This window comes from Oncorhynchus masou, chromosome 3 (assembly GCF_036934945.1).
Source record: "Oncorhynchus masou masou isolate Uvic2021 chromosome 3, UVic_Omas_1.1, whole genome shotgun sequence".
Taxonomy (NCBI): Eukaryota; Metazoa; Chordata; class Actinopteri; order Salmoniformes; family Salmonidae; genus Oncorhynchus; species Oncorhynchus masou.
In genome coordinates, this window is record NC_088214.1 from 565,595 (window position 1) to 587,801 (window position 22,207).

A 22,207-nucleotide genomic window follows, 5' to 3' on the forward strand; every position below is an offset into this window, starting at 1 on the left:
AGCAGGACAACAACCTAAAGTAATAGGCCATGGTTGACCTTCACCTTTCAGCAGGACAAGACACTAAAGTAATAGGCCATGGTTGACCTTCACCTTTCAGCAGGACAACAACCTAAAGTAATAGGCCATGGTTGACCTTCACCTTTCAGCAGGACAACAACCTAAAGTAATAGGCCATGGTTGACATTCACCTTTCAGCAGGACAAGACACTAAAGTAATAGGCCATGGTTGACCTTCACCTTTCAGCAGGACAAGACACTAAAGTAATAGGCCATGGTTGACCTTCATCTTTCAGCAGGACAACAACCTAAAGTAATAGGCCATGGTTGACCTTCACCTTTCAGCAGGACAACAACCTAAAGTAATAGGCCATGGTTGACATTCACCTTTCAGCAGGACAACAACCTAAAGTAATAGGCCATGGTTGACATTCACCTTTCAGCAGGACAACAACCTAAAGTAATAGGCCATGGTTGACATTCACCTTTCAGCAGGACAAGACACTAAAGTAATAGGCCATGGTTGACATTCACCTTTCAGCAGGACAACAACCTAAAGTAATAGGCCATGGTTGACATTCACCTTTCAGCAGGACAACAACCTAAAGTAATAGGCCATGGTTGACATTCACCTTTCAGCAGGACAACAACCTAAAGTAATAGGCCATGGTTGACATTCACCTTTCAGCAGGACAACAACCTAAAGTAATAGGCCATGGTTGACCTTCACCTTTCAGCAGGACAACAACCTAAAGTAATAGGCCATGGTTGACATTCACCTTTCAGCAGGACAACAACCTAAAGTAATAGGCCATGGTTGACCTTCACCTTTCAGCAGGACAAGACACTAAAGTAATAGGCCATGGTTGACATTCACCTTTCAGCAGGACAAGACACTAAAGTAATAGGCCATGGTTGACATTCACCTTTCAGCAGGACAAGACACTAAAGTAATAGGCCATGGTTGACCTTCACCTTTCAGCAGGACAAGACACTAAAGTAATAGGCCATGGTTGACATTCACCTTTCAGCAGGACAAGACACTAAAGTAATAGGCCATGGTTGACATTCACCTTTCAGCAGGACAAGACACTAAAGTAATAGGCCATGGTTGACCTTCACCTTTCAGCAGGACAAGACACTAAAGTAATAGGCCATGGTTGACCTTCACCTTTCAGCAGGACAAGACACTAAAGTAATAGGCCATGGTTGACATTCACCTTTCAGCAGGACAAGACACTAAAGTAATAGGCCATGGTTGACATTCACCTTTCAGCAGGACAAGACACTAAAGTAATAGGCCATGGTTGACCTTCACCTTTCAGCAGGACAAGACACTAAAGTAATAGGCCATGGTTGACATTCACCTTTCAGCAGGACAAGACACTAAAGTAATAGGCCATGGTTGACATTCACCTTTCAGCAGGACAAGACACTAAAGTAATAGGCCATGGTTGACCTTCACCTTTCAGCAGGACAAGACACTAAAGTAATAGGCCATGGTTGACCTTCACCTTTCAGCAGGACAAGACACTAAAGTAATAGGCCATGGTTGACATTCACCTTTCAGCAGGACAAGACACTAAAGTAATAGGCCATGGTTGACCTTCACCTTTCAGCAGGACAACAACCTAAAGTAATAGGCCATGGTTGACCTTCACCTTTCAGCAGGACAAGACACTAAAGTAATAGGCCATGGTTGACATTCACCTTTCAGCAGGACAACAACCTAAAGTAATAGGCCATGGTTGACCTTCACCTTTCAGCAGGACAACAACCTAAAGTAATAGGCCATGGTTGACATTCACCTTTCAGCAGGACAAGACACTAAAGTAATAGGCCATGGTTGACCTTCACCTTTCAGCAGGACAAGACACTAAAGTAATAGGCCATGGTTGACCTTCACCTTTCAGCAGGACAACAACCTAAAGTAATAGGCCATGGTTGACCTTCACCTTTCAGCAGGACAACAACCTAAAGTAATAGGCCATGGTTGACATTCACCTTTCAGCAGGACAACAACCTAAAGTAATAGGCCATGGTTGACATTCACCTTTCAGCAGGACAACAACCTAAAGTAATAGGCCATGGTTGACATTCACCTTTCAGCAGGACAAGACACTAAAGTAATAGGCCATGGTTGACATTCACCTTTCAGCAGGACAACAACCTAAAGTAATAGGCCATGGTTGACATTCACCTTTCAGCAGGACAACAACCTAAAGTAATAGGCCATGGTTGACATTCACCTTTCAGCAGGACAACAACCTAAAGTAATAGGCCATGGTTGACATTCACCTTTCAGCAGGACAACAACCTAAAGTAATAGGCCATGGTTGACCTTCACCTTTCAGCAGGACAACAACCTAAAGTAATAGGCCATGGTTGACATTCACCTTTCAGCAGGACAACAACCTAAAGTAATAGGCCATGGTTGACCTTCACCTTTCAGCAGGACAAGACACTAAAGTAATAGGCCATGGTTGACATTCACCTTTCAGCAGGACAAGACACTAAAGTAATAGGCCATGGTTGACATTCACCTTTCAGCAGGACAAGACACTAAAGTAATAGGCCATGGTTGACCTTCACCTTTCAGCAGGACAAGACACTAAAGTAATAGGCCATGGTTGACATTCACCTTTCAGCAGGACAAGACACTAAAGTAATAGGCCATGGTTGACATTCACCTTTCAGCAGGACAAGACACTAAAGTAATAGGCCATGGTTGACCTTCACCTTTCAGCAGGACAAGACACTAAAGTAATAGGCCATGGTTGACCTTCACCTTTCAGCAGGACAAGACACTAAAGTAATAGGCCATGGTTGACATTCACCTTTCAGCAGGACAAGACACTAAAGTAATAGGCCATGGTTGACCTTCACCTTTCAGCAGGACAAGACACTAAAGTAATAGGCCATGGTTGACCTTCACCTTTCAGCAGGACAAGACACTAAAGTAATAGGCCATGGTTGACATTCACCTTTCAGCAGGACAAGACACTAAAGTAATAGGCCATGGTTGACATTCACCTTTCAGCAGGACAACAACACTAAAGTAATAGGCCATGGTTGACCTTCACCTTTCAGCAGGACAAGACACTAAAGTAATAGGCCATGGTTGACCTTCACCTTTCAGCAGGACAAGACACTAAAGTAATAGGCCATGGTTGACATTCACCTTTCAGCAGGACAACAACCTAAAGTAATAGGCCATGGTTGACATTCACCTTTCAGCAGGACAACAACCTAAAGTAATAGGCCATGGTTGACATTCACCTTTCAGCAGGACAAGACCTAAAGTAATAGGCCATGGTTGACATTCACCTTTCAGCAGGACAACAACACTAAAGTAATAGGCCATGGTTGACATTCACCTTTCAGCAGGACAACAACCTAAAGTAATAGGCCATGGTTGACATTCACCTTTCAGCAGGACAACAACCTAAAGTAATAGGCCATGGTTGACATTCACCTTTCAGCAGGACAAGACACTAAAGTAATAGGCCATGGTTGACATTCACCTTTCAGCAGGACAAGACACTAAAGTAATAGGCCATGGTTGACATTCACCTTTCAGCAGGACAACAACCTAAAGTAATAGGCCATGGTTGACATTCACCTTTCAGCAGGACAAGACACTAAAGTAATAGGCCATGGTTGACCTTCACCTTTCAGCAGGACAACAACCTAAAGTAATAGGCCATGGTTGACATTCACCTTTCAGCAGGACAACAACCTAAAGTAATAGGCCATGGTTGACATTCACCTTTCAGCAGGACAACAACCTAAAGTAATAGGCCATGGTTGACATTCACCTTTCAGCAGGACAACAACCTAAAGTAATAGGCCATGGTTGACATTCACCTTTCAGCAGGACAACAACCTAAAGTAATAGGCCATGGTTGACATTCACCTTTCAGCAGGACAACAACCTAAAGTAATAGGCCATGGTTGACCTTCACCTTTCAGCAGGACAAGACACTAAAGTAATAGGCCATGGTTGACATTCACCTTTCAGCAGGACAAGACACTAAAGTAATAGGCCATGGTTGACATTCACCTTTCAGCAGGACAAGACACTAAAGTAATAGGCCATGGTTGACCTTCACCTTTCAGCAGGACAAGACACTAAAGTAATAGGCCATGGTTGACATTCACCTTTCAGCAGGACAAGACACTAAAGTAATAGGCCATGGTTGACATTCACCTTTCAGCAGGACAAGACACTAAAGTAATAGGCCATGGTTGACCTTCACCTTTCAGCAGGACAAGACACTAAAGTAATAGGCCATGGTTGACATTCACCTTTCAGCAGGACAAGACACTAAAGTAATAGGCCATGGTTGACATTCACCTTTCAGCAGGACAAGACACTAAAGTAATAGGCCATGGTTGACCTTCACCTTTCAGCAGGACAAGACACTAAAGTAATAGGCCATGGTTGACCTTCACCTTTCAGCAGGACAAGACACTAAAGTAATAGGCCATGGTTGACATTCACCTTTCAGCAGGACAAGACACTAAAGTAATAGGCCATGGTTGACATTCACCTTTCAGCAGGACAAGACACTAAAGTAATAGGCCATGGTTGACCTTCACCTTTCAGCAGGACAAGACACTAAAGTAATAGGCCATGGTTGACCTTCACCTTTCAGCAGGACAAGACACTAAAGTAATAGGCCATGGTTGACATTCACCTTTCAGCAGGACAACAACCTAAAGTAATAGGCCATGGTTGACATTCACCTTTCAGCAGGACAACAACCTAAAGTAATAGGCCATGGTTGACATTCACCTTTCAGCAGGACAAGACACTAAAGTAATAGGCCATGGTTGACATTCACCTTTCAGCAGGACAACAACCTAAAGTAATAGGCCATGGTTGACATTCACCTTTCAGCAGGACAAGACACTAAAGTAATAGGCCATGGTTGACATTCACCTTTCAGCAGGACAACAACCTAAAGTAATAGGCCATGGTTGACATTCACCTTTCAGCAGGACAACAACCTAAAGTAATAGGCCATGGTTGACATTCACCTTTCAGCAGGACAACAACCTAAAGTAATAGGCCATGGTTGACATTCACCTTTCAGCAGGACAACAACCTAAAGTAATAGGCCATGGTTGACATTCACCTTTCAGCAGGACAACAACCTAAAGTAATAGGCCATGGTTGACATTCACCTTTCAGCAGGACAAGACACTAAAGTAATAGGCCATGGTTGACATTCACCTTTCAGCAGGACAACAACCTAAAGTAATAGGCCATGGTTGACCTTCACCTTTCAGCAGGACAAGACACTAAAGTAATAGGCCATGGTTGACATTCACCTTTCAGCAGGACAAGACACTAAAGTAATAGGCCATGGTTGACATTCACCTTTCAGCAGGACAACAACTAAAGTAATAGGCCATGGTTGACCTTCACCTTTCAGCAGGACAAGACACTAAAGTAATAGGCCATGGTTGACATTCACCTTTCAGCAGGACAACAACCTAAAGTAATAGGCCATGGTTGACATTCACCTTTCAGCAGGACAAGACACTAAAGTAATAGGCCATGGTTGACCTTCACCTTTCAGCAGGACAACAACCTAAAGTAATAGGCCATGGTTGACATTCACCTTTCAGCAGGACAACAACCTAAAGTAATAGGCCAAGGTTGACCTTCACCTTTCAGCAGGACAAGACACTAAAGTAATAGGCCATGGTTGACCTTCACCTTTCAGCAGGACAAGACACTAAAGTAATAGGCCATGGTTGACATTCACCTTTCAGCAGGACAAGACACTAAAGTAATAGGCCATGGTTGACATTCACCTTTCAGCAGGACAAGACACTAAAGTAATAGGCCATGGTTGACATTCACCTTTCAGCAGGACAACAACCTAAAGTAATAGGCCATGGTTGACATTCACCTTTCAGCAGGACAAGACACTAAAGTAATAGGCCATGGTTGACATTCACCTTTCAGCAGGACAAGACACTAAAGTAATAGGCCATGGTTGACATTCACCTTTCAGCAGGACAAGACACTAAAGTAATAGGCCATGGTTGACATTCACCTTTCAGCAGGACAACAACCTAAAGTAATAGGCCATGGTTGACATTCACCTTTCAGCAGGACAAGACACTAAAGTAATAGGCCATGGTTGACATTCACCTTTCAGCAGGACAAGACACTAAAGTAATAGGCCATGGTTGACATTCACCTTTCAGCAGGACAACAACCTAAAGTAATAGGCCATGGTTGACATTCACCTTTCAGCAGGACAACAACCTAAAGTAATAGGCCATGGTTGACATTCACCTTTCAGCAGGACAAGACACTAAAGTAATAGGCCATGGTTGACATTCACCTTTCAGCAGGACAACAACCTAAAGTAATAGGCCATGGTTGACATTCACCTTTCAGCAGGACAAGACACTAAAGTAATTGGCCATGGTTGACATTCACCTTTCAGCAGGACAAGACACTAAAGTAATAGGCCATGGTTGACATTCACCTTTCAGCAGGACAAGACACTAAAGTAATAGGCCATGGTTGACATTCACCTTTCAGCAGGACAAGACACTAAAGTAATAGGCCATGGTTGACATTCACCTTTCAGCAGGACAACAACCTAAAGTAATAGGCCATGGTTGACATTCACCTTTCAGCAGGACAAGACACTAAAGTAATAGGCCATGGTTGACATTCACCTTTCAGCAGGACAAGACACTAAAGTAATAGGCCATGGTTGACATTCACCTTTCAGCAGGACAACAACCTAAAGTAATAGGCCATGGTTGACATTCACCTTTCAGCAGGACAACAACCTAAAGTAATAGGCCATGGTTGACATTCACCTTTCAGCAGGACAAGACACTAAAGTAATAGGCCATGGTTGACATTCACCTTTCAGCAGGACAACAACCTAAAGTAATAGGCCATGGTTGACATTCACCTTTCAGCAGGACAAGACACTAAAGTAATAGGCCATGGTTGACATTCACCTTTCAGCAGGACAAGACACTAAAGTAATAGGCCATGGTTGACATTCACCTTTCAGCAGGACAAGACACTAAAGTAATAGGCCATGGTTGACATTCACCTTTCAGCAGGACAAGACACTAAAGTAATAGGCCATGGTTGACATTCACCTTTCAGCAGGACAACAACCTAAAGTAATAGGCCATGGTTGACATTCACCTTTCAGCAGGACAACAACCTAAAGTAATAGGCCATGGTTGACATTCACCTTTCAGCAGGACAAGACACTAAAGTAATAGGCCATGGTTGACATTCACCTTTCAGCAGGACAACAACCTAAAGTAATAGGCCATGGTTGACATTCACCTTTCAGCAGGACAAGACACTAAAGTAATAGGCCATGGTTGACATTCACCTTTCAGCAGGACAACAACCTAAAGTAATAGGCCATGGTTGACATTCACCTTTCAGCAGGACAAGACACTAAAGTAATAGGCCATGGTTGACATTCACCTTTCAGCAGGACAACAACCTAAAGTAATAGGCCATGGTTGACATTCACCTTTCAGCAGGACAAGACACTAAAGTAATAGGCCATGGTTGACATTCACCTTTCAGCAGGACAACAACCTAAAGTAATAGGCCATGACATTCACCTTTGACCTTTCAGCAGGACAAGACACTAAAGTAATTGGCCATGGTTGACATTCACCTTTCAGCAGGACAAGACACTAAAGTAATAGGCCATGGTTGACATTCACCTTTCAGCAGGACAAGACACTAAAGTAATAGGCCATGGTTGACATTCACCTTTCAGCAGGACAAGACACTAAAGTAATAGGCCATGGTTGACATTCACCTTTCAGCAGGACAACAACCTAAAGTAATAGGCCATGGTTGACATTCACCTTTCAGCAGGACAACAACCTAAAGTAATAGGCCATGGTTGACATTCACCTTTCAGCAGGACAAGACACTAAAGTAATAGGCCATGGTTGACATTCACCTTTCAGCAGGACAACAACCTAAAGTAATAGGCCATGGTTGACATTCACCTTTCAGCAGGACAAGACACTAAAGTAATAGGCCATGGTTGACATTCACCTTTCAGCAGGACAAGACACTAAAGTAATAGGCCATGGTTGACATTCACCTTTCAGCAGGACAAGACACTAAAGTAATAGGCCATGGTTGACATTCACCTTTCAGCAGGACAAGACACTAAAGTAATAGGCCATGGTTGACATTCACCTTTCAGCAGGACAAGACACTAAAGTAATAGGCCATGGTTGACATTCACCTTTCAGCAGGACAACAACCTAAAGTAATAGGCCATGGTTGACATTCACCTTTCAGCAGGACAACATGGTTGAATTCACCTAAAGTAATAGGCCATGGTTGACATTCACCTTTCAGCAGGACAAGACACTAAAGTAATAGGCCATGGTTGACATTCACCTTTCAGCAGGACAACAACCTAAAGTAATAGGCCATGGTTGACATTCACCTTTCAGCAGGACAAGACACTAAAGTAATAGGCCATGGTTGACATTCACCTTTCAGCAGGACAACAACCTAAAGTAATAGGCCATGGTTGACATTCACCTTTCAGCAGGACAAGACACTAAAGTAATAGGCCATGGTTGACATTCACCTTTCAGCAGGACAACAACCTAAAGTAATAGGCCATGGTTGACATTCACCTTTCAGCAGGACAAGACACTAAAGTAATAGGCCATGGTTGACATTCACCTTTCAGCAGGACAACAACCTAAAAGACAAATCTACACTGGAGTTGCTTATCAAATCAAATGTACTTGTCACATACACATGGTTAGCAGATGTTAATATGAGTGTAGTGAAATGCTTGTGCTTCTAGTTCCGACAATGCAGTAATAACCAACGAGTTATCTAACTAACAATTCCTAAACTACTGTCTTATACACAGTGTAAGGGGATAAAGAATATGTACATAAGGATATATGAATGAATGATGGTACAGAGCAGCATAGGCAAGATACAGTAGATGGTATCGAGTACAGTATATACATATGAGATGAGTATGTAAACAAAGTGGCATAGTTAAAGTGGCTAGTGATACATGTATTACATAAAGATGCAGTAGATGATATAGAGTACAGTATATACATATGAGATGAGTAATGTAGGGTATGTAAACATTATATTAAGCAGCATTGTTTAAAGTTGCTAGTGATATATTTTTGCATACATTTCCATTATTAAAGTGGCTGGAGTTGAGTCAGTGTGTTGGCAGCAGCTACTCTATGTTAGTGGTGGCTGTTTAACAGTCTGATGGCCTTGAGATAGAAACTTTTTCAGTCTCTCGGTCCCAGCTTTGATGCACCTGTACTGACCTCGCCTTCTGGATGATAGCGGGGTGAACAGGCAGTGGCTCGGGTGGTTGTTGTCCTTGATGATCTTTATGGCTTTCCTGTAACATCGGGTGGTGTAGGTGTCCTGGAGGGCAGGTAGTTTGCCCCCGGTGATGCGTTGTGCAGACCTCATGGAATGTTCCTGAGTGGCCTAGTTATAGTTTTGACATAAATCAGCTATAAAAACATATGGCAAGACTTGAATGATCAGCAATCAACTTGTCAGAGTTTGAAGAATTTAAATATGAATGGGCAAATATTGTAAAATCCAGGTGTGCAAAGTTCTTAGAGACTCACCCAGAAAGACTCACAGCTGTAATCACTCTTAGAGACTTACCCAGAAAGACTCACAGCTGTAATCACTCTTAGAGACTTACCCAGAAAGACTCACAGCTGTAATCACTGCAAAAAGGTGATTCTACAAAGTAAATGAAATATTTCTGTATTTAATTTTGAATACATTTCTAAAAACACGTTTTCACTTTGTCATTATAGGGTATTATGTGTAGAAAAAAAGATTGAATCCATTCAGGCTGAAACACAATGTGGAATAAGTCTAGTGAGTAAGAATACTTTCCGAAGGCCCATGTGAATGTATACTAGGACTGTGATGATATACTAGGACTGTGATGATATACTAGGACTGTGATGATATACTAGGACTGTGATGATATACTAGGACTGTGATGATATACTAGGACTGTGATGATATACTAGGACTGTGATGATATACTAGGACTGTGATGATATACTAGGACTGTGATGATATACTAGGACTGTGATGATATACTAGGACTGTGATGATATACTAGGACTGTGATGATATACTAGGACTGTGATGATATACTAGGACTGTGATGATATACTAGGACTGTGATGATATACTAGGACTGTGATGATATACTAGGACTGTGATGATATACTAGGACTGTGATGATATACTAGGACTGTGATGATATACTAGGACTGTGATGATATACTAGGACTGTGATGATATACTAGGACTGTGATGATATACTAGGACTGTGATGATATACTAGGACTGTGATGATATACTAGGACTGTGATGATATACTAGGACTGTGATGATATACTAGGACTGTGATGATATACTAGGACTGTGATGATATACTAGGACTGTGATGATATACTAGGACTGTGATGATATACTAGGACTGTGATGATATACTAGGACTGTGATGATATACTAGGACTGTGATGATATACTAGGACTGTGATGATATACTAGGACTGTGATGATATACTAGGACTGTGATGATATACTAGGACTGTGATGATATACTAGGACTGTGATGATATACTAGGACTGTGATGATATACTAGGACTGTGATGATATACTAGGACTGTGATGATATACTAGGACTGTGATGATATACTAGGACTGTGATGATATACTAGGACTGTGATGATATACTAGGACTGTGATGATATACTAGGACTGTGATGATATACTAGGACTGTGATGATATACTAGGACTGTGATGATATACTAGGACTGTGATGATATACTAGGACTGTGATGATATACTAGGACTGTGATGATATACTAGGACTGTGATGATATACTAGGACTGTGATGATATACTAGGACTGTGATGATATACTAGGACTGTGATGATATACTAGGACTGTGATGATATACTAGGACTGTGATGATATACTAGGACTGTGATGATATACTAGGACTGTGATGATATACTAGGACTGTGATGATATACTAGGACTGTGATGATATACTAGGACTGTGATGATATACTAGGACTGTGATGATATACTAGGACTGTGATGATATACTAGGACTGTGATGATATACTAGGACTGTGATGATATACTAGGACTGTGATGATATACTAGGACTGTGATGATATACTAGGACTGTGATGATATACTAGGACTGTGATGATATACTAGGACTGTGATGATATACTAGGACTGTGATGATATACTAGGACTGTGATGATATACTAGGACTGTGATGATATACTAGGACTGTGATGATATACTAGGACTGTGATGATATACTAGGACTGTGATGATATACTAGGACTGTGATGATATACTAGGACTGTGATGATATACTAGGACTGTGATGATATACTAGGACTGTGATGATATACTAGGACTGTGATGATATACTAGGACTGTGATGATATACTAGGACTGTGATGATATACTAGGACTGTGATGATATACTAGGACTGTGATGATATACTAGGACTGTGATGATATACTAGGACTGTGATGATATACTAGGACTGTGATGATATACTAGGACTGTGATGATATACTAGGACTGTGATGATATACTAGGACTGTGATGATATACTAGGACTGTGATGATATACTAGGACTGTGATGATATACTAGGACTGTGATGATATACTAGGACTGTGATGATATACTAGGACTGTGATGATATACTAGGACTGTGATGATATACTAGGACTGTGATGATATACTAGGACTGTGATGATATACTAGGACTGTGATGATATACTAGGACTGTGATGATATACTAGGACTGTGATGATATACTAGGACTGTGATGATATACTAGGACTGTGATGATATACTAGGACTGTGATGATATACTAGGACTGTGATGATATACTAGGACTGTGATGATATACTAGGACTGCGATGATATACTAGGACTGCGATGATATACTAGGACTGTGATGATATACTAGGACTGTGATGATATACTAGGACTGTGATGATATACTAGGACTGTGATGATATACTAGGACTGTGATGATATACTAGGACTGTGATGATATACTAGGACTGTGATGATATACTAGGACTGTGATGATATACTAGGACTGTGATGATATACTAGGACTGTGATGATATACTAGGACTGTGATGATATACTAGGACTGTGATGATATACTAGGACTGTGATGATATACTAGGACTGTGATGATATACTAGGACTGTGATGATATACTAGGACTGTGATGATATACTAGGACTGTGATGATATACTAGGACTGTGATGATATACTAGGACTGTGATGATATACTAGGACTGTGATGATATACTAGGACTGTGATGATATACTAGGACTGTGATGATATACTAGGACTGTGATGATATACTAGGACTGTGATGATATACTAGGACTGTGATGATATACTAGGACTGTGATGATATACTAGGACTGTGATGATATACTAGGACTGTGATGATATACTAGGACTGTGATGATATACTAGGACTGTGATGATATACTAGGACTGTGATGATATACTAGGACTGTGATGATATACTAGGACTGTGATGATATACTAGGACTGTGATGATATACTAGGACTGTGATGATATACTAGGACTGTGATGATATACTAGGACTGTGATGATATACTAGGACTGTGATGATATACTAGGACTGTGATGATATACTAGGACTGTGATGATATACTAGGACTGTGATGATATACTAGGACTGTGATGATATACTAGGACTGTGATGATATACTAGGACTGTGATGATATACTAGGACTGTGATGATATACTAGGACTGTGATGATATACTAGGACTGTGATGATATACTAGGACTGTGATGATATACTAGGACTGTGATGATATACTAGGACTGTGATGATATACTAGGACTGTGATGATATACTAGGACTGTGATGATATACTAGGACTGTGATGATATACTAGGACTGTGATGATATACTAGGACTGTGATGATATACTAGGACTGTGATGATATACTAGGACTGTGATGATATACTAGGACTGTGATGATATACTAGGACTGTGATGATATACTAGGACTGTGATGATATACTAGGACTGTGATGATATACTAGGACTGTGATGATATACTAGGACTGTGATGATATACTAGGACTGTGATGATATACTAGGACTGTGATGATATACTAGGACTGTGATGATATACTAGGACTGTGATGATATACTAGGACTGTGATGATATACTAGGACTGTGATGATATACTAGGACTGTGATGATATACTAGGACTGTGATGATATACTAGGACTGTGATGATATACTAGGACTGTGATGATATACTAGGACTGTGATGATATACTAGGACTGTGATGATATACTAGGACTGTGATGATATACTAGGACTGTGATGATATACTAGGACTGTGATGATATACTAGGACTGTGATGATATACTAGGACTGTGATGATATACTAGGACTGTGATGATATACTAGGACTGTGATGATATACTAGGACTGTGATGATATACTAGGACTGTGATGATATACTAGGACTGTGATGATATACTAGGACTGTGATGATATACTAGGACTGTGATGATATACTAGGACTGTGATGATATACTAGGACTGTGATGATATACTAGGACTGTGATGATATACTAGGACTGTGATGATATACTAGGACTGTGATGATATACTAGGACTGTGATGATATACTAGGACTGTGATGATATACTAGGACTGTGATGATATACTAGGACTGTGATGATATACTAGGACTGTGATGATATACTAGGACTGTGATGATATACTAGGACTGTGATGATATACTAGGACTGTGATGATATACTAGGACTGTGATGATATACTAGGACTGTGATGATATACTAGGACTGTGATGATATACTAGGACTGTGATGATATACTAGGACTGTGATGATATACTAGGACTGTGATGATATACTAGGACTGTGATGATATACTAGGACTGACTGTGATGATATACTAGGACTGTGATGATATACTAGGACTGTGATGATATACTAGGACTGTGATGATATACTAGGACTGTGATGATATACTAGGACTGTGATGATATACTAGGACTGTGATGATATACTAGGACTGTGATGATATACTAGGACTGTGATGATATACTAGGACTGTGATGATATACTAGGACTGTGATGATATACTAGGACTGTGATGATATACTAGGACTGTGATGATATACTAGGACTGTGATGATATACTAGGACTGTGATGATATACTAGGACTGTGATGATATACTAGGACTGTGATGATATACTAGGACTGTGATGATATACTAGGACTGTGATGATATACTAGGACTGTGATGATATACTAGGACTGTGATGATATACTAGGACTGTGATGATATACTAGGACTGTGATGATATACTAGGACTGTGATGATATACTAGGACTGTGATGATATACTAGGACTGTGATGATATACTAGGACTGTGATGATATACTAGGACTGTGATGATATACTAGGACTGTGATGATATACTAGGACTGTGATGATATACTAGGACTGTGATGATATACTAGGACTGTGATGATATACTAGGACTGTGATGATATACTAGGACTGTGATGATATACTAGGACTGTGATGATATACTAGGACTGTGATGATATACTAGGACTGTGATGATATACTAGGACTGTGATGATATACTAGGACTGTGATGATATACTAGGACTGTGATGATATACTAGGACTGTGATGATATACTAGGACTGTGATGATATACTAGGACTGTGATGATATACTAGGACTGTGATGATATACTAGGACTGTGATGATATACTAGGACTGCGATGATATACTAGGACTGCGATGATACTAAAGCAGGAAGCACACAACTCTTTATATGTCAAATATTGTGTGCTATAGCCTAGAAAATAAATACATGTGACTCTAGGATGTTTGTTTCCTAAACAAGTTAAATCCGCATCGTGTTATGTGTCCTTGCCACAATACTAAGGAGTATTGCGTTACAGGGACTGAGACCCAGCAGAAGTGTTATAACAGATAATGCCCGGAGAGAGTGAAGCAAGAGGCTGCACTTGTCAGCATCCACACAGTATCTACACATGTACACAGGAGTTAGCTTTTCTTTGCACTTTCCTGTTACTGTTGTTCTATAGGGGTTCCTAGCTAAAGACCTGCAGGCTGAGGCACTGGGGAGACTGGACCAACGAGTGAAGGTGGCATCTGAACAGTTCATGAAGATTCTAGAGCAGGTGGACTCTATGGTAACACAGCCCTAACCCTCCTACACCTAGTGCTGGTCCCCTTAACCCTCCTACACCTAGTGCTGGTCCCCTTAACCCTCCTACACTTAACCCTCCTACACCTAGTGCTGGTCCCCTTAACCCTCCTACACTTAACCCTCCTAGGACTGAGTGCTGGTATACTTAACCCTCCTACACCTAGTGCTGGTCCCCTTAACCCTCCTACACCTAGTGCTGGTCCTGTGATAACCCTCCTACACTTAACCCTGATACACTAGTGCTGGTCCCCTTAACCCTCCTACACCTAGTGCTGGTCCCCTTAACCCTCCTACACTGTGACTGGTCCCCTTAACCCTCCTACACTTAGTACTGGTATACTTAACCCTCCTGACAGATAGTACTGGTCCCCTTAACCCTCCTACACTTAGTACTGGTCCCCTTAACCCTCCTACACTAGTACTGGTCCCCTTAACCCTCCTACACTTAGTACTGGTCCCCTTAACCCTCCTACACTTAACCCTCCTACACCTAGTGCTGGTCCCCTTAACCCTCCTACACTTAACCCTCCTACACCTAGTGCTGGTCCCCTTAACCCTCCTACACTTAACCCTCCTACACCTAGTGCTGGTGATTAACCCTCCTACACTTAACCCTCCTACACTTAGTACTGGTCCCCTTAACCCTCCTACACTTAACCCTCCTACACCTAGTGCTGGTCCCCTTAACCCTCCTACACTTAACCCTCCTACACCTAGTACTGGTCCCCTTAACCCTCCTACACTTAACCCTCCTACACTTAGTACTGGTCCCCTTAACCCTCCTACACCTAGTGCTGGTCCCCTTAACCCTCCTACACTTAACCCTCCTACACCTAGTGCTGGTCCCCTTAACCCTGATATACTAGTGCTGGTCCCCTTAACCCTCCTACACCTAGTGCTGGTCCCCTTAACCCTCCTACACTTAACCCTCCTACACCTAGTGCTGGTCCCCTTAATCCTACACCTAGTGCTGGTCCCCTTAACCCTCCTACATATACTGGTCCCCTTAACCCTCCTACACTTAGTACTGGTCCCCTTAACCCTCCTACAGTTAGTACTGGTCCCCTTAACCCTCCTACACTTAGTACTGGTCCCCTTAACCCTCCTACACTTAGTACTGGTCCCCTTAACCCTCCTACACTTAGTACTGGTCCCCTTAACCCTCCTACACTTAACCCTCCTACACCTAGTGCTGGTCCCCTTAACCCTCCTACACTTAACCCTCCTACACCTAGTGCTGGTGATTAATCCTACACTTAACCCTCCTACACCTAGTGCTGGTCCCCTTAACCCTCCTACACTTGATCCTACACTTAGTACTGGTCCCCTTAACCCTCCTACACTTAACCCTCCTACACCTAGTGCTGGTCCCCTTAACCCTCCTACACTTGATGATACACTTAGTACTGGTCCCCTTAACCCTCCTACACTTAACCCTGATACACCTAGTGCTGGTGATTAACCCTCCTACACTTAACCCTCCTACACTTAACCCTCCTACACCTTGTGCTGGTCCCCTTAACCCTCCTACACTTAGTACTGGTCCCCATAACCCTCCTACATTTAGTTCTGGTCCCCTTAATGATACACTTAGTACTGGTCCCCATAACCCTCCTACATTTAGTACTGGTCCCCTTAACCCTCCTACACTTAGTTCTGGTCCCTTAACCCTCCTACACTTAGTACTGGTCCCCTTAACCCTCCTACACTTAGTACTGGTCCCCTTAACCCTCCTACACTTAGTTCTGGTCCCATTAACCCTCCTACACTTAGTTCTGGTCCCCCTAACCCTCCTACACTTAGTTCTGGTGCCCCTAACCCTCCTACACTTAGTTCTGGTCCCCCTAACCCTACTACACTTAGTTCCGGTCCCCCTAGCCCTCCTACACGTTGTATTGGTCCCCCTAACCCTCCTACACTAGGACTGGTTCCCCTAACCCTCCTACACTTAGTTCTGGTCCCCCTAACCCTCCTACACTTAGTACTGGTGATTAACCCTCCTACACTTAGTACTGGTCCCCTTAACCCTCCTACACTTAGTTCTGGTGATAATCCTACACTTAGTACTGGTCCCCTTAATCCTACACTTAGTACTGGTTCCCCTAACCCTCCTACACTTAGTTCTGGTCCCCCTAACCCTCCTACACTTAGTACTGGTCCCCTTAACCCTCCTACACTTAGTACTGGTCCCATTAACCCTCCTACACTTAGTTCTGGTCCCCTTAACCCTCCTACACTTAGTTCTGGTGATTAACCCTCCTACACTTAGTTCTGTCCCATTAACCCTCCTACACTTAGTACTGGTCCCCTTAACCCTCCTACACTTAGTACTGGTCCCCTTAACCCTCCTACACTTAGTACTGGTCCCCTTAACCCTCCTACACTTAGTACTGGTCCCCTTAACCCTCCTACACTTAGTTCTGGTCCGTTTAACCTCCTACACTAGTACTGGTCCCATTAACCCTCCTACACTTAGTTCTGGTCCCATTAACCCTCCTACACTTAGTACTGGTCCCCTTAACCCTCCTACACTTAGTACTGGTCCCATTAACCCTCCTACACTTAGTACTGGTCCCATTAACCCTCCTACACTTAGTACTGGTCCCATTAACCCTCCTACACTTAGTACTGGTCCCCTTAACCCTCCTACACTTAGTACTGGTCCCCTTAACCCTCCTACACTTAGTACTGGTCCCATTAACCCTCCTACACTTAGTACTGGTCCCCTTAACCCTCCTACACTTAGTTCTGGTCCCCTTAACCCTCCTTTAGTACTGTCCAATTAACCCTCCTACACTTAGTACTGGTCCCCTTAACCCTCCTACACCTAGTGCTGGTCCCCTTAACCCTCCTAAACACTTAACCCTCCTACACTTAGTACTGGTCCCCTTAACCCTCCTACACTTAACCCTCCTACACCTAGTGCTGGTCCCCTTAACCCTCCTACACTTAACCCTCCTACACCTAGTACTGGTCCCCTTAACCCTCCTACACCTAGTGCTGGTCCCCTTAACCCTCCTACACCTAGTGCTGGTCCCCTTAACCCTCCTACACTTAACCCTCCTACACCTAGTGCTGGTCCCCTTAACCCTCCTACACTTAGTACTGGTCCCCTTAACCCTCCTACACCTAGTGCTGGTCCCCTTAACCCTCCTACACCTAGTGCTGGTCCCCTTAACCCTCCTACACTTAACCCTCCTACACCTAGTACTGGTCCCCTTAACCCTCCTACACTTAGTTCCGGTCCCCCTAACCCTCCTACACTTAGTACTGGTCCCCTTAACCCTCCTACACTTAACCCTCCTACACTAGTACTGGTCCCCTTAACCCTCCTACACTTAACCCTCCTACACCTAGTGCTGGTCCCCTTAACCCTCCTACACTTAGTTCTGGTCCCCTTAACCCTCCTACACTTAGTACTGGTCCCCTTAACCCTCCTACACTTAGTACTGGTCCCCTTAACCCTCCTACACTAGTACTGGTCCCCTTAACCCTCCTACACTTAGTACTGGTCCCCTTAACCCTCCTACACTTAGTACTGGTCCCCTTAACCCTCCTACACTTAGTTCTGGTCCCCTTAACCCTCCTACACCTGTTCCCCTTAACCCTCCTACACTTAGTACTGGTCCCCTTAACCCTCCTACACCTCGTACTGGTCCCCCTAACCCTCCTACACTTAGTACTGGTCCCCTTAACCCTCCTACACTTAACTGGTCCCCTTAACCCTCCTACACTTAGTTCCGGTCCCCCTAACCCTCCTACACTTAGTACTGGTCCCCTTAACCATCCTACACTTAGTTCTGGTCCCCTTAACCCTCCTACACTTAGTACTGGTCCCCTTAACCCTCCTACACTTAGTACTGGTCCCCCTAACCCTCCTACACTTAGTACTGGTCCCCCTAACCCTCCTACACTTAGTTCTGTTCCCCTTAACCCTCCTACAGTAATTTAGGCCTGCTCCTAAAGCAGGTGGACTCTATGGTAACACAACCTTATTAACAAGCACATGTAGTTCTGGTCAGGTGGACTGGTCATACAGCTTGGTTGAGTAGAGAATCCCTAGCGCTGGTCTTATCACAGCTTGGTTGAGTAGAGAATCCCTAGCTGCTGGTCTTATCACAGCTTGGTTGAGTAGAGAATCCCTAGCTGCTGCTCTTATCACAGCTTGGTTGAGTAGAGAATCCCTAGCTGCTGCTCTTATCACAGCTTGGTTGAGTAGAGAATCCCTAGCTGCTGGTCTAATCACAGCTTGGTTGAGTAGAGAATCCCTAGCTGCTGCTCTTATCACAGCTTGGTTGAGTAGAGAATCCCTAGCTGCTGCTCTTATCACAGCTTGGTTGAGTAGAGAATCCCTAGCTGCTGCTCTTATCACAGCTTGGTTGAGTAGAGAATCCCTAGCTGCTGGTCTTATCACAGCTTGGTTGAGTAGAGAATCCCTAGCTGCTGGTCTTATCACAGCTTGGTTGAGTAGAGAATCCCTAGCTGCTGCTCTTATCACAGCTTGGTTGAGTAGAGAATCCCTAGCTGCTGGTCTTATCACAGCTTGGTTAAGTAGAGAATCCCTAGCTGCTGCTCTTATCACAGCTTGGTTGAGTAGAGAATCCCTAGCTGCTGCTCTTATCACAGCTTGGTTGAGTAGAGAATCCCTAGCTGCTGGTCTTATCACAGCTTGGTTGAGTAGAGAATCCCTAGCTGCTGGTCTAATCACAGCTTGGTTGAGTAGAGAATCCCTAGCGCTGGTCTTATCACAGCTTGGTTGAGTAGAGAATCCCTAGCTGCTGGTCTTATCACAGCTTGGTTGAGTAGAGAATCCCTAGCTGCTGGTCTTATCACAGCTTGTTTAAGTAGAGAATCCCTAGCTGCTGGTCTTATCACAGCTTGGTTAAGTAGAGAATCCCTAGCTGCTGGTCTTATCACAGCTTGGTTGAGTAGAGAATCCCTAGCTGCTGGTCTAATCACAGCTTGGTTGAGTAGAGAATCCCTAGCTGCTGGTCTTATCACAGCTTGGTTGAGTAGAGAATCCCTAGCTGCTGGTCTTATCACAGCTTGGTTGAGTAGAGAATCCCTAGCTGCTGGTCTTATCACAGCTTGGTTGAGTAGAGAATCCCTAGCTGCTGGTCTTATCACAGCTTGGTTGAGTAGAGAATCCCTAGCTGCTGGTCTTATCACAGCTTGGTTGAGTAGAGAATCCCTAGCTGCTGGTCTTATCACAGCTTGGTTGAGTAGTGAATCCCTAGCTGCTGGTCTTATCACAGCTTGGTTAAGTAGAGAATCCCTAGCTGCTGGTCTTATCACAGCGTTCTCTGTAACCACTCAAACAACTGTGTCTTGTTAACAGACTTTACCAGAGAACTTTGGTGACTGTCGGATGAAGAAAAAGGGTCTAGTAAAAACAGTTCAGGTGAGTCTGTTCATTTCTGATGAACTCTGAGTGATCAAGTAGGTCCTTTTCCACTTGAGTAATATAAAACCATGCTGTTAATAAGTTGTTACTAGTTTTTATAGGGTTACTACGATGATCTAAGAATATCCGCCATCTCCTCTTCCTCCTCCTCCAGGGATTCCTGGCTCAGTGTGACAAGATTGAAGCAGGGATTTTAGACCACTTGGCTAAGATCCAGTCTAAGAACCTGGCCCTGGCAGATTCTTAGATCTACTACTTCACAGAGATCTACTGGGTCACCATCTGGGATCTGCCGTCATGTCCATCTCTACGCTGCTCCACATCTCTGTCCCTGCCCTGGTCTCCACGCTGCTCCACATCTCTGTCCCTGCCCTGGTCTCCATGCTGCTCCATATCTCTGTCCCTGCCCTGGTCTCCACGCTGCTCCACATCTCTGTCCCTGCCCTGGTCTCCACGCTGCTCCACATCTCCGTCCCTGCCCTGGTCTCCACGCTGCTCCACATCTCTGTCCCTGCCCTGGTCTCCACGCTGCTCCACATCTCCGTCCCTGCCCTGGTCTCCACGCTGCTCCACATCTCTGTCCCTGCCCTGGTCTCCACTGAGTCACCATCTGGGATCTGGGGAAATCCATGTGATTTCGATGACCTCGATGATAGGATCCCTTATGATTTGAACAATGCCTTCCATACGTAGTCACCCATTGTAGAAGTGGTCAGAAAGTGACTTTCGGGACCTGAATGCCAAAACATCGAAGACATTAAGGTGCTCAAAGTTGACCTATTAGAATGTATGACCCATTCTGTGTCTCAACCGATGGACAACACAACCTCAGATGATGTGAAATAGGGTCTAAGCTACAACATGTAGATATGAAAAAGAGTTTACACTTAGATTATTTAATGCTTTAACATAAATTAACAATGTCCACATTTTTATTAAAACATATTTTTTTCAAGAAATTATTAAATCGGATGATAACCCTGTTTGTTAGCTCTTAAATGATATCAATCTCAACCATACATTTTTTCCAGTGATGTCTCGTGGTATGGTGGGGTATGCAAAACGGGTCGACTTTGAGGACCTTTATCTCCTGAATGTTTTGGCATTCAGGTCCCAAACGTCACTTCCTGACCTCTTCTTCCATGGGCGGAACGTTGTGTTTAAATCAAAAGGATGCTGTCAAAAAGTGATTGGCCTGGAGCAGCTCGAGGAAACCTCTAGTGGAGTCATCTCTCTCCAGGCCTGGAGCAGCTCGAGGACACCTCTAGTGGAGTCATCTCTCTCCAGGCCTGGAGCAGCTCGAGGACACCTCTAGTGGAGTCATCTCTCTCCAGGCCTGGAGCAGCTCGAGGACACCTCTAGTGGAGTCATCTCTCTCCAGGCC

The 22,207-nt window shown here is 43.4% G+C and overlaps 1 protein-coding gene across 3 annotated transcripts in view; it reads left to right on the forward strand.

Annotated features, from left to right (window-relative positions):
• bag1 (BCL2 associated athanogene 1) overlaps positions 1-21,517 on the forward strand; it is a 36,752-nt gene extending 15,235 nt beyond the window's left edge. Inside the window, exons 5-7 of one of the 3 annotated variants that reach the window (XM_064928722.1) lie at positions 15,295-15,402; positions 20,758-20,820; positions 20,978-21,517. In XM_064928722.1, coding sequence (XP_064784794.1) covers positions 15,295-15,402; positions 20,758-20,820; positions 20,978-21,070 — 264 coding nt within the window. In that variant the 3' untranslated portion in view covers positions 21,071-21,517. The remainder of the gene's footprint in view (positions 1-15,294; positions 15,403-20,757; positions 20,821-20,977) is intronic. The other 2 variants (XM_064928731.1, XM_064928741.1) reach the window with 2 other exon arrangements.
• Positions 21,518-22,207: the final 690 nt, after the last annotated feature.